This window comes from Heptranchias perlo, chromosome 9 (assembly GCF_035084215.1).
Source record: "Heptranchias perlo isolate sHepPer1 chromosome 9, sHepPer1.hap1, whole genome shotgun sequence".
Taxonomy (NCBI): domain Eukaryota; kingdom Metazoa; phylum Chordata; class Chondrichthyes; order Hexanchiformes; family Hexanchidae; genus Heptranchias; species Heptranchias perlo.
The window spans coordinates 1,252,467-1,265,065 of NC_090333.1; the positions used below are offsets into that span (position 1 = coordinate 1,252,467).

A 12,599-nucleotide genomic window follows, 5' to 3' on the forward strand; every position below is an offset into this window, starting at 1 on the left:
GGAGGATGAGCAAACTGGCCACGGCACTGTGGTTCAGGGGGCATTCAAGTGGGGGGTGGAGTAAAAAGGAATGTGGTTGTAGTAGGCGACAGTATAGTTAGAGGGATAGACACTGTTCTCTGCAGCCAAGAGCGAGAGTCCCGAAGGCTGTGTTAAGGACATCTCAGGAAACTTGGAGCGGGAGGGGGAGGATCCAGTTGTCGTGGTCCACGTAGGTACCAACGACATAGGTAGGACTAAGAAAGAGGTTCTGCTGAGGGAGTTTGAGTAGCTAAGGACTAAATTAAAAAGCAGAACCACAAAGATGATGATTACCTGAGCCACGAGCAAATTGGCACAGGGCAAATCAGATCAGAGAGATGAATGCGTGGCTCAAAGATTGGTGTGGGAGAAGTGGGTTTTGATTCATGGGGCACTGGCACCAGTACTGGGGAAAGAGGGAGCTGTTTCATTGGGACGGGCTTCACCTGAACCATGCTGGGACCAGTGTTCTGGCAAACCAAATAACTAGGGCGGTAGAGAAGGCTTTAAACTAAATAGAGGGGGGGAGGGCTCAGGTGGGACGAAGTTTAGATTGATAAAGAGAAAAGACAAGGAAGTAGTACAGGAAAGTGATGGGGGTAATGATAAACAGAGTGTGTCAGGAAGGGACAGAGCGTACAAACATAAGAGTGCACTAGCAAATGGGGCCGGGGTAGGAAAGAATGGTAAAAAGACAAAATTAAAGGTTCTTTATCTGAGTGTGCGCAGCATTCGTAATAAGATAGATGAATTGACAGCACAAATAGAAACAAATGGGTATGATCTCGTGGCCAATTCAGAGACGTGGTTGCAAGGTGACCAAGGTTGGGAGCTAAATATTCAGGGTTATTTAACATTTCGGAAGGACAGGAAAAAAGGTAAAGGTGGTGGGTAGCTCAGTTAATAAAGGATGAAATTGGTATAATAGTGAGAAATGATCTTGGCTCAGAAGATCAAGATGTCGAATCAATTTGGGTGGAGGTAAGAAACAGCAAGGGAAAGAAATCACTGGTGGGAGTAGTATATAGGCCCCCTAACAGTAGCTACACTGTAGGGCAAAATATAAATCAGGAAATAAGGGAGACTTGTAAAAAAGGTAATGCAATAATCATGGACAATTTTAACTTTCACATAGATTGGACAAATCAAATTGGCAAAAATAGCCCTGAGGAGGAGTTCATAAGAGTGTATTAGGGACTGTTTCTTAGACGGGGAACCAACCGGGGAATAGGCCATTTTGGATCTGGTAATGGGTAACGAAACAGGATTAATTATTGATCTCAAAGTAAAGGATCCCTTGGAAAGCAGTGATCATAACATGATAGAATTTCACATCCAGTTTGAGAGCGAGGATCTTGGGTCTGAAACTACTGTGTTAAACTTAAATAAGGGCAATTATAAAGGAATGAGGGCGGAATTGGCTGGGTAAACAGATTAGATGGTATGATGGTGGATAAGCAGTGGCAAACATTTAAAAAGATATTTTATGACTCACAACAAAAATATATCCCTGTGAGGAGGAAAGACTCCACAAGAAGGGTGAACCAACCATGGCTAACTAAGGAAGTAAAGGATGGTATCAGGTTAAAAGAAAAAGCATACAACATGGCAAAGATTACTGGTGAGCCCGAAGATTGGGAAAACTTTAAAAACCAGCAAAGGATGACTAAAAGAATAATAAAGAGGGAGAAAATAAATTATGAGAGTAAACTAGCAAGAAATATAAAAACTGACAGTAAAAGATTCTACAAGTAACTAAAAAGAAAGAGGGTAGCTAAAGTAAACATTGGTCCCTTAGAGGATGAGACTGGGGAAATAATAATGGAAAACAAGGAAATGGCAGAGGAATTGAACAGATATTTTGTATCTGACTTCACAGTAGAAGACACTAATAACACACCAATAATAGTAGAAAATCAAAGGGCAAAGGGGAGGGAGGAACGAAAAACAATCACTATCACTAGAGTACTAGGTAAACTAATGGGTCTAAAGCTGACAAGTCCCCTGGACCTGATGGCTTGTATCTGAGGGTCTTAAAGGAAGTGGCTACAGAGATAGTGGATGCATTGGTTGTAATCTTCCAGAATTCACTAGATTCTGGAAAGGTCCCAGTGGATTGGAAAACCGCAAACATAACACCCCTTTTCAAGAAGGGAGTGAGACAGAAAGCAGGTAACTCTAGACCAGTTAGCCTAACATCTGTCATTGGGAAAATGTTAGAATCCATTATTAAGGAAGTGGTAGCAGGACATTTGGAGACTCATAATACAATCAAGGAGAGTCAACATGGTTTTATGAAGGGGAAATCGTGTCTGACAAATTTATTAGAGTTCTTTGAGGAATTAACAGGCAGGGTGGATAAAGGGGAACCAATGGATGCAGTATATTTGGATTTCCAAAAGGCATTCGATAAGGTGCCATATAAAAGACTACTGCACAAGATAAGAGCTCATGGTGTTGGGGGTAATATACTGGCATGGATAGAGGATTGGCTAACTAACAGAAAACAAAAAGTCGGGATAAAAGGGTCATTTTCAAAATGGCAATCTGTAACTAGTGGGGTGCCGCAGGGATCAGTGCTGTGGCCTCAACTATTTACAATATATATCAATGACTTGGTTGAAGGAACAGAGTGTCTTGTGGCCAAATTTGCCGATGATACAAAGATAGGTGGAAAAGCAAGTTGCGATGAGGACACAAAGTGTCTGCAAAGGGATATTGACAGGTTAAGCGAAAATTTGGCAGATGGAATATAATGTAGGAAAATGTGAAGTCATCCACTTTGGGAGGAAAAATAAAAAAGCAAAATATTATTTGAATGGAGAAATACTACAAAATGCTGTGGTACAGAGGGACCTGGGTGTCCTCGTAAATGAAACACAAAAAGTCAACATACAGGCGCAGCAGGTAATCCGGAAGGCAAACGGAATATTGGCCTTTATTTCTCAGGGGATGGAGTATAAAAGCAGGGAAGTCATTCTACAACTGTACAGGGTGCTGGTGAGACCACACCTGGAGTACTGCGTACAGTTCTGGTGCCCTTATTTCAGGAAGGACATACTTGCATTGGAGGCAGTTCAGAGAAGGTTCACTAGGTTGATTCCGGGTATGGAAGGGCTGTCTTACGATGAAAGATTGAACAGGTTGGGTCTATACTCATTGGAGTTCAGAAGAATGAGAGGAGATCTTCTTGAAACATACAGGATTCTGAGGGGACTCGATAGGGTAGATGCTGAGAGGATGTTACCCCTCATGGGGGAATCTAAAACTAGGGGGCATAGTCTCAGAATAAGGGGTTGCCTGTTTAAGACTGAAATGAGGAAGAATTTCTTCTCCCAGAGGGTCGTGAATCTTTGGAATTCTTTACCCCAAAAAGCTGTGGAGGCTGAGTCATTGAATACATTCAAGGCTGAGTTAGACAAAATTTTGATTGGCGAGGGAGTCAAAGGATATGGGGAAAGGGCGGGAAAGTGGAGTTGAGGTAAAAATCAGATCAGCCATGATCTCATTAAATGGCGGAGCAGGCTCGAGGGGCCGAATGGCCTACTCCTGCTCCTATCTCTTATGGTCTCTTATGGTCTTATGAATGTCAAGGGGAGGTGTCTAGACTCTCTTTTGTTGGAGATGGTCATTGCCTGGCACTTGTCTGACACGAATGTTACTTGCCACTTATCAGCCCAAGCCTGGATGTTGTCCAGGTCTTGCTGCATGTGGGCTTGGACTGCTTCATTATTTGAGGGGTTGCAAATGGAATTGAACGCTACAATCGTCAGTGAACATCCCCATTTCTGACCTCATGATGGAGGGAAAGTCATTGATGAAGCAGCTGAAGATGGTTGGGCCTTGGACACTGCCTTGAGGAACTCCTGCAGCAATGTCCTGGGGCTAAGATGATTGGCCTCCAACAACCACTGCCATCTTCCTTTGTGCTAGGTACGACCCCAGCCACTGGAGAGTTTTCCCCCTGACTCCCATTGCCTTCAATTTTACTAGGGCTTCTTGGTGCCACACTCGGTCAAATGCTGCCTTGATGTCAAGGGCAGTCACTCTCACCTCACCCCTGGAATTCAGCTCTTTTGTCCATGTTTGGACCAAGGCTGTAATGAGGTCTTGGCGGAACCCAAACTGAGCATCAGTGAGCAGGTTATTGGTGAACTACAATGTCTCCCACTCTGGCACCGGCAGCTCCTCGATTTTAATATTCTCAACCTTGTTTTCAAACCCCTCCATGGCCTCGCCCCTCCCTATCTCTGTAACCTCCTCCAGCCCTACAACCCTTCGAGGTCTCTGCACTCCTCCAATTCTGGCCTCTTGTGCATCCCCAATTTTTATCGCTCCACCATTGGCGGCCATGCCTTCAGCTGCCTAGGCCCTAAGGACTGGAACTCCCTCCCTAAATCTCTCTTCCTCTCTGCCTCTCTCTCTTCCTTTGAGACGCTCCTTAAAACCTTCCTCATTGACGAAGCTTTTGGTCACCTGTCCTAATTTCTCTTTATGTGGCTCAGTGACGAATTTTGTCTGATAATGGGTCGTTTTACTATGTTAAAGGCCCTATATAAATGCAAGAAGTTGATGCTGATCTGATTTTGGGTTTCAGTTGCCAGTTACAAACCCAGGCTTTGGCCTTGCGGATAATGTCAGCTCAGCCCTTGATCTGACTACAGTCTCGAAACTGCTCCAAGGTATCCATTATCCCACCTAACATGTCCTGGTCATTCAATTTCCCTGCAATCATCTACCGTAATGAGTTGAGCAGTTTTTAATGACCTTGTGTGAATGTCACCGCACACTTCCCTCAGCTCACCGCAGAAATCCACAGAGGCCTTGAACCTTCGACACTGAAGAGTGGAAAGTAATTTAAAATTATCTCGCATTCGTCAGCACTTTTAACCACTTTTACTAACATAAAGGGATATTTTTAGGCATCGATATTACAACCTACTTCTGAATGTAAGTTATTCTCAGGTTATTTCATTATCACTGTGGTGTAGGTTGCCTGTGATATGCTTTGACGCAGCCAAGTCCAGGCTGACACTCTAAAGCTCAATCAATGACGTAGGCTTTAAGGAGTGACTTAAAGGAGGAGAGAGGGGTAGAGAAACGGAGAGGTTTTGGGAGGGAAGTCCAGAGCTTAGGGCCTAGGCAGCTGAAGGCACGGCCGCCAATGGCGGAGCAAAGGAAACCGGGGATGCGAAAGAGACCAGAATCGGAGGAACGCAGAGATCTCGGAGGGTTGGAGGGCTGGAGGAGGTTACGGAGATAGGGAGGGAGCGAGGCCATGGACGGATTTGAACACATGGATGAGAATTTTAAAATCGAGGCGTTGCCAGGAGGCAAGCACAGGGGTGTTGGGTGAACGGGACTTGGTGCGAGTTAGGATACGAGCAGCAGAGTTTTGAATGAGCTCAAGTTTACGGAGGGTGGCGGGTGGGAGGCCGGCCAGGAGAGCACATTCGTACATTGACAGTCCCTGACTGATGGACCTGCTCGTTGACTTTACCTGGGTCTATTCAGGAGGCAAGTTGAGTGTGAACTACGAATTAATAAAAGATCGGCCGTGATGAGGGTTTGGGGTATTTTTAATGAAGTGCTCTCCCTTTCAGTGGTCTCACTGCACTTCGTATATGTAGACCTCACATTCCTTGTGATCCAAAGTCTACAGCCTATCTAATTTCTGCCCCTCCAGAGATCTCATACCTTTAAGTGTCAGCCTTGGTTCAGTGGGTAGCACACTTGCCTCTGAGTCACAAGGTCGTGGATTCAAGTCCCGCTCCAGAGACTTGAGTACAAAATCTAGCCAGACACTCCAGTGCAGTATTGAGGGAGTGCTGCACTGTCAGAGGTGCCGTCTTTTGGATGAGACATTAAACCAAGGCCCTCTCAGGTGGACGTAAAAGATCCGATGACATTATTTCGAAGAAGAGCAGGAGAGTCCTCCCCGGTGTCCTGGCCAACATTTATCCCTCAACCAACATCACGAAAAAACAAATTACCTGGCATTTGATAAAGTATCACATAACAGACTTAACTCGAAAATTTAAGCACATTGTATGAAAGGGATGAGGTAACTTGAATACGTAATTGGCTAAAGGATAGGAGGCAGAGAGTAGTGGTGAACGGGTGTTTTTCTGACTGGAGAGAAGTTTGCAGTGGGGTTCCCCAGGGGTCGGTGTTAGGACCATTGCTTTTCTTGTTATATATAAATGACCTGGACTTGGGTATAGGGAGTACAATTTCAAAGTTTGTGAATGATACAAAACTTGACAATGTAGTAAATAGTGAGGAGGATAGTAGCAGACTTCAGGAGGACATAGACAGACACATGGCAGGTGCAATTTAATGCGGATAAGTGTGAAGTGATGCATTTTGGAAGGAACAACATGGAGAGGCAGTATAATCTGAATGGTACCATTTTGAGGAGGGTGCAAGAGCAGAGGGATATGGGGGTGCATACTCTCAAATCTTTGAAGGTGGCAGGGCAAGTTGATAAGGTGGTTATGGGATACTGGGCTTTGTAAATAGGGGCATTGAATACAAAAACAAGGAAGTCATGCTAAACCTTTACAAATCACTGGTTAGGCCTCAGCTGAAGTATTGGGTACAATTCTAGGCACCACACTTTAGGAAGGATGATCAGGCCTTGGAGAGGGTGCAGAGGAGGTTTACCCGGATGATACCAGGGATGAGGGACTTCAGTTATGTGGAGAGACTGGAGAAGCTGGGATTGTTCTCCTTAGAATCGGATAAGGGGAGACCTAATAGAAATATTCAAAATTATGAGGGTTTTTGATAGAGCAAATAGGGAGAAACTGTTTCCTTTGGCAAGTGGGTCAGTAACCAGAGGTCATAGATTTAAAATAATTAGCAAAAGAACTAGAGGGGAAATGAGGAGAAATTTTTTCACACAGAGGGTTGTTAAGATCTGGAACGCACTACCTGAAAGGGTGAGGGAATCAGATTCCATAGGAACGTTCAAAAGGCAATTGGACATGTACTTGAAGAGGATTAATTTGCAGGGTTATGCTGGAAAAAGCTGGGGAGTGGAATGGGTACGGTAGCATAGTGGTTATGTTACTGGACTAGTAATCCAGAGGCCTGGACTAATATTCTGGAGTTGAGTTCAAATCCTGCCACAGCAGCTGGGGAATTTAAAATTCAATTAAATAAAATCTGGAATTTTAAAAAAAACTAGTAATGGTGGCCATGAAACTACCGGATTGTCATTAAAAACCCATCTGGTTCACTAATGCCCTTCAGGGAAGGAAACCTGCCGTCCTTACCCGCTCTGGCCTATAGGTGACTTCAGACCCACAGCAATGTGGTTGATTCTCAATCACCCTCTGAAATGGCGTAAGAAGCCACTCAGTTGTTCAAGAAGGCGGCTCACCACCACCTTCTCAAGGGCAATTAGGGATAGGCAATAAATGCTGGCCTTGCCAGCGGTGCCCATGAGTGAATTTAAAAAAAAAAACTAAATTGAATAGCTCTTTCAAAGAGCCAGCACAGTACGACAGGTCGAATGGCCTCCTTCTGTTTGATTCTATACCTCATTGCTGTTTGTGGGAGCTTGTGTGCGGATTGGCTGGCTTCCTACATTACAACAGTGACTACACTTCTAAAGTACTTCATTGTAAAGTGCTTTGGGATGTCCTGAGGTAGTGAAAGGTGCAATATAAATGCTGTCTTTCTTTTAAGAGTCACATGGATTCCAGACCACCAATGCCCATCACCGTCTTAATTTGTCCCCACTCATTCTGGAACTTGGAAATATCGATACACCACCTTCGAGTCTGTATCAGGCTCCAGATTAATCTATTAGCTTTATTTACAGTGGTATTAACAAGTAGCAGTTTGGCAGCTTGCAGACCTGCGACTCCCCCCACCACTCACTGCCCCCTCCCCCAAAATCAGGTTCTCCAATCAGGACATTTCCAGAGACGGGTAGAAAATCTGAGGGTGATTTGTCCCAAGCAGCACTCCTGCATCTCTTAGCAACTGGCTCGGGAGAGTTACATCATCGAGTTACATCGAAATGACAGCACAGATTAAAGCTGTTTGGTCCAACTGGTCCATGCCGACGTTTATGCTCCACACGAGCCTCCTCCCACCTTACTTCATCTCACCCCATCAAGATACCCTTCTTTTTCTTTCTCCCTCGTGCTTATCCAGCTTCCCTTAAATGCATCTATGCTATTTGCCTCAACTACTCCATGTGGTAGCGAGTTCCACATTCTAACCACTCTCTGGGTAAAGAAGTTTCTCCTGAATTCCCTATTGGATTTATCAGTGACTATCTTATATTTATGACCTCTGGTTTTGGACTCCCCCAACAAGTGGAAACATTTTCCCTATGACTACCCTATCAAACCCTTTCATTATCTTAAAGACCTCAGCCTTCTCTTTTCTAGAGAAAAGGGCCCCAGTCTGTTCAGTCTTTCCTGGCAGCAACTAGGGAGTTGAGCAGGAGCTGGGCGTGCTTTAGGATGGGAGTCCAACAAGGGAAAACACATTTCAGAACTGAAGCAAATAAAAAATTGGGCCTGGATAATTTTGAAAGTGGATGGTAATTTAAACATTTGTAATGTTTGCTTCACTCCAAGGTATTTTCTCCTGGCCCGCTCAGACCCAGATCCCAAAGCCTCTGCGAGCAAGGCCTTCACTGGGTTCATTGTGGATGCCGACAGCCCTGGAATCCAAATCGGAAGAAAGGTATTTGGTGAAATCCGGCATGTGCTTTTTATGCAGAAATGTTTTAACAGTTTCGTTACACAGTATTTACAGCACAGAAACAGGCCATTCGGCCCAACTGGTCCGTGCCGGTGTTTATGCTCCACACGAGCCTCCACACGAGCCTCCTCCCTCCCGACTTCATCTCACCCTATCAGCATATCCTTCTTTTCCTTTCTCCCTCATGTGCTTATTTAGCTTCCCCTTGAATGCATCTACACGATTCACCTCAACTACTCCTTGTGGTGGTGAGTTCCACATTCTCACCACTCTCTGGGTAAAGAAGTTTCTCCTGAATTCCCTATCGGATTTATGAGTGACTATCTTATATTTATGGTCCCTACTTTTGGACTCCTCCACAAGTGGGAACATCTTCACTAAGTTTACCTGATCAAACCCTTTAATAATGCCCCTCAGCCTTCTCTTTTCTGCAGAAAGGAGCACCAGCCTTCTCAGTCTTTCCTGATGGTTATAACCTCCCAGTTCTGGTATTATCCTTATCAATCTTTTTTTGCCTCAATATCCTTTTTATATTATGGAGACCAGAACTGTTCACAATACTCCAAGTGTGGTCCAACCAAGGTTCCACACAAGTTTAACATAACTTCTCTGCTTTTCAATTTATCCTTCCAGAAATGAACCCCAGCGCTTGGTTGCATTTTAAATGGCTTAATTAACATGTGTGGCTACTTTTAGTGATTTGTGTATCTGTACCCGTAGATCCCTTTGCTTCTCTATCCCATTGAGACTTTGGCTTTCCAAGGAATAGGTGGCCTCCTTATTTCTCCGACCAAAATGTGCCACTTCAGCTGTGTAATCGGTGCAAAAAGAGAGCAATCACATGGCAGGATTGGAATAGTAAGGCCCTTCAGCCACTTTGAACTCATCCATCCAGAATACCAACCCGACTGTCCTCTCGTGAGAGCCCTTGACTATTTCATTCAATTAAAACACACGTAGAATGCTATGCAGAGTTCCAGTCTCCATATTAAATACTGCAACCCCATATTCACACTCCATTATCCCGGGGTCTGTGTCCCTATATTCACACTCCATTATCCTGGAGTCTGTGTCCCTATATTCACACTCCATTATCCCGGAGTCTGTGTCCCGACATTCACACTCCATTATCCCGGAGTCTGTGTCCGTACATTCACACTCCATTATCCCGGAGTCTGTGTCCCTATATTCACACTCCATTATCCCAGGGTCTGTGTCCCGATATTCACACTCCATTATCCCAGGGTCTGTGTCCCTATATTCACACTCCATTATCCCGGAGTCTGTGTCCCTATATTCACACTCCATTATCCCAGGGTCTGTGTCCCTATATTCACACTCCATTATCCCGGAGTCTGTGTCCCTATATTCACACTCCATTATCCTGGAGTCTGTGTCCCTATATTCACACTCCATTATCCTGGAGTCTGTGTCCCTATATTCACACTCCATTATCCCGGGGTCTGTGTCCCTATATTCACACTCCATTATCCCGGAGTCTGTGTCCCTACATTCACACTCCATTATCCCGGAGTCTGTGTCCCTATATTCACACTCCATTATCCCAGGGTCTGTGTCCCTATATTCACACTCCATTATCCCGGAGTCTGTGTCCCTATATTCACACTCCATTATCCCAGGGTCTGTGTCCCTATATTCACACTCCATTATCCCGGAGTCTGTGTCCCTATATTCACACTCCATTATCCCGGGGTCTGTGTCCCTATATTCACACTCCATTATCCCAGGGTCTGTGTCCCTATATTCACACTCCATTATCCCAGGGTCTGTGTCCCTATATTCACACTCCATTATCCCAGGGTCTGTGTCCGTACATTCACACTCCATTATCCCGGAGTCTGTGTCCCTATATTCACACTCCATTATCCCAGGGTCTGTGTCCCTATATTCACACTCCATTATCCCGGGGTCTGTGTCCCTATATTCACACTCCATTATCCCGGAGTCTGTGTCCCTATATTCACACTCCATTATCCCGGAGTCTGTGTCCCTATATTCACACTCCATTATCCCGGAGTCTGTGTCCCTATATTCACACTCCATTATCCCGGGGTCTGTGTCCCTATATTCACACTCCATTATCCCGGAGTCTGTGTCCCCATATTCACACTCCATTATCCTGGAGTCTGTGTCCCTATATTCACACTCCATTATCCCGGAGTCTGTGTCCCTATATTCACACTCCATTATCCCAGGGTCTGTGTCCCTATATTCACACTCCATTATCCCAGGGTCTGTGTCCCTATATTCACACTCCATTATCCCGGGGTCTGTGTCCCTATATTCACACTCCATTATCCCAGGGTCTGTGTCCGTACATTCACACTCCATTATCCCGGAGTCTGTGTCCCTATATTCACACTCCATTATCCCAGGGTCTGTGTCCCTATATTCACACTCCATTATCCCGGGGTCTGTGTCCCTATATTCACACTCCATTATCCCGGGGTCTGTGTCCCTACATTCACACTCCATTATCCCAGGGTCTGTGTCCCTATATTCACACTCCATTATCCCAGGGTCTGTGTCCCTATATTCACACTCCATTATCCCAGGGTCTGTGTCCCTATATTCACACTCCATTATCCCGGAGTCTGTGTCCCTATATTCACACTCCATTATCCCGGGGTCTGTGTCCCTATATTCACACTCCATTATCCCAGGGTCTGTGTCCCTATATTCACACTCCATTATCCCAGGGTCTGTGTCCCTATATTCACACTCCATTATCCCAGGGTCTGTGTCCGTACATTCACACTCCATTATCCCGGAGTCTGTGTCCCTATATTCACACTCCATTATCCCGGAGTCTGTGTCCCTATATTCACACTCCATTATCCCGGAGTCTGTGTCCCTATATTCACACTCCATTATCCCGGGGTCTGTGTCCCTATATTCACACTCCATTATCCCGGAGTCTGTGTCCCTATATTCACACTCCATTATCCTGGAGTCTGTGTCCCTATATTCACACTCCATTATCCCGGAGTCTGTGTCCCTATATTCACACTCCATTATCCCAGGGTCTGTGTCCCTATATTCACACTCCATTATCCCAGGGTCTGTGTCCCTATATTCACACTCCATTATCCCGGGGTCTGTGTCCCTATATTCACACTCCATTATCCCAGGGTCTGTGTCCGTACATTCACACTCCATTATCCCGGAGTCTGTGTCCCTATATTCACACTCCATTATCCCAGGGTCTGTGTCCCTATATTCACACTCCATTATCCCGGGGTCTGTGTCCCTATATTCACACTCCATTATCCCGGGGTCTGTGTCCCTACATTCACACTCCATTATCCCAGGGTCTGTGTCCCTATATTCACACTCCATTATCCCAGGGTCTGTGTCCCTATATTCACACTCCATTATCCCAGGGTCTGTGTCCCTATATTCACACTCCATTATCCTGGAGTCTGTGTCCCTATATTCACACTCCATTATCCTGGAGTCTGTGTCCCTATATTCACACTCCATTATCCTGGAGTCTGTGTCCCTATATTCACACTCCATTATCCCGGGGTCTGTGTCCCTACATTCACACTCCATTATCCTGGAGTCTGTGTCCCTATATTCACACTCCATTATCCTGGAGTCTGTGTCCCTATATTCACACTCCATTATCCTGGAGTCTGTGTCCCGATATTCACACTCCATTATCCCGGAGTCTGTGTCCCTATATTCACACTCCATTATCCCGGGGTCTGTGTCCCTATATTCACACTCCATTATCCCGGAGTCTGTGTCCCTATATTCACACTCCATTATCCCGGAGTCTGTGTCCCTATATTCACACTCCATTATCCTGGAGTCTGTGTCCCTAT

At 45.2% G+C, this 12,599-nt stretch overlaps 1 protein-coding gene across 1 annotated transcript in view; it reads left to right on the forward strand.

Annotated features, from left to right (window-relative positions):
• Positions 1–12,599, forward strand: part of acadm (acyl-CoA dehydrogenase medium chain) — a 73,773-nt gene that overhangs the window by 22,806 nt on the left and 38,368 nt on the right. The window contains exon 8 of the mRNA XM_067989795.1: positions 8,622–8,730. Within this exon, the coding sequence (XP_067845896.1) occupies positions 8,622–8,730 (109 nt within the window). The remainder of the gene's footprint in view (positions 1–8,621; positions 8,731–12,599) is intronic.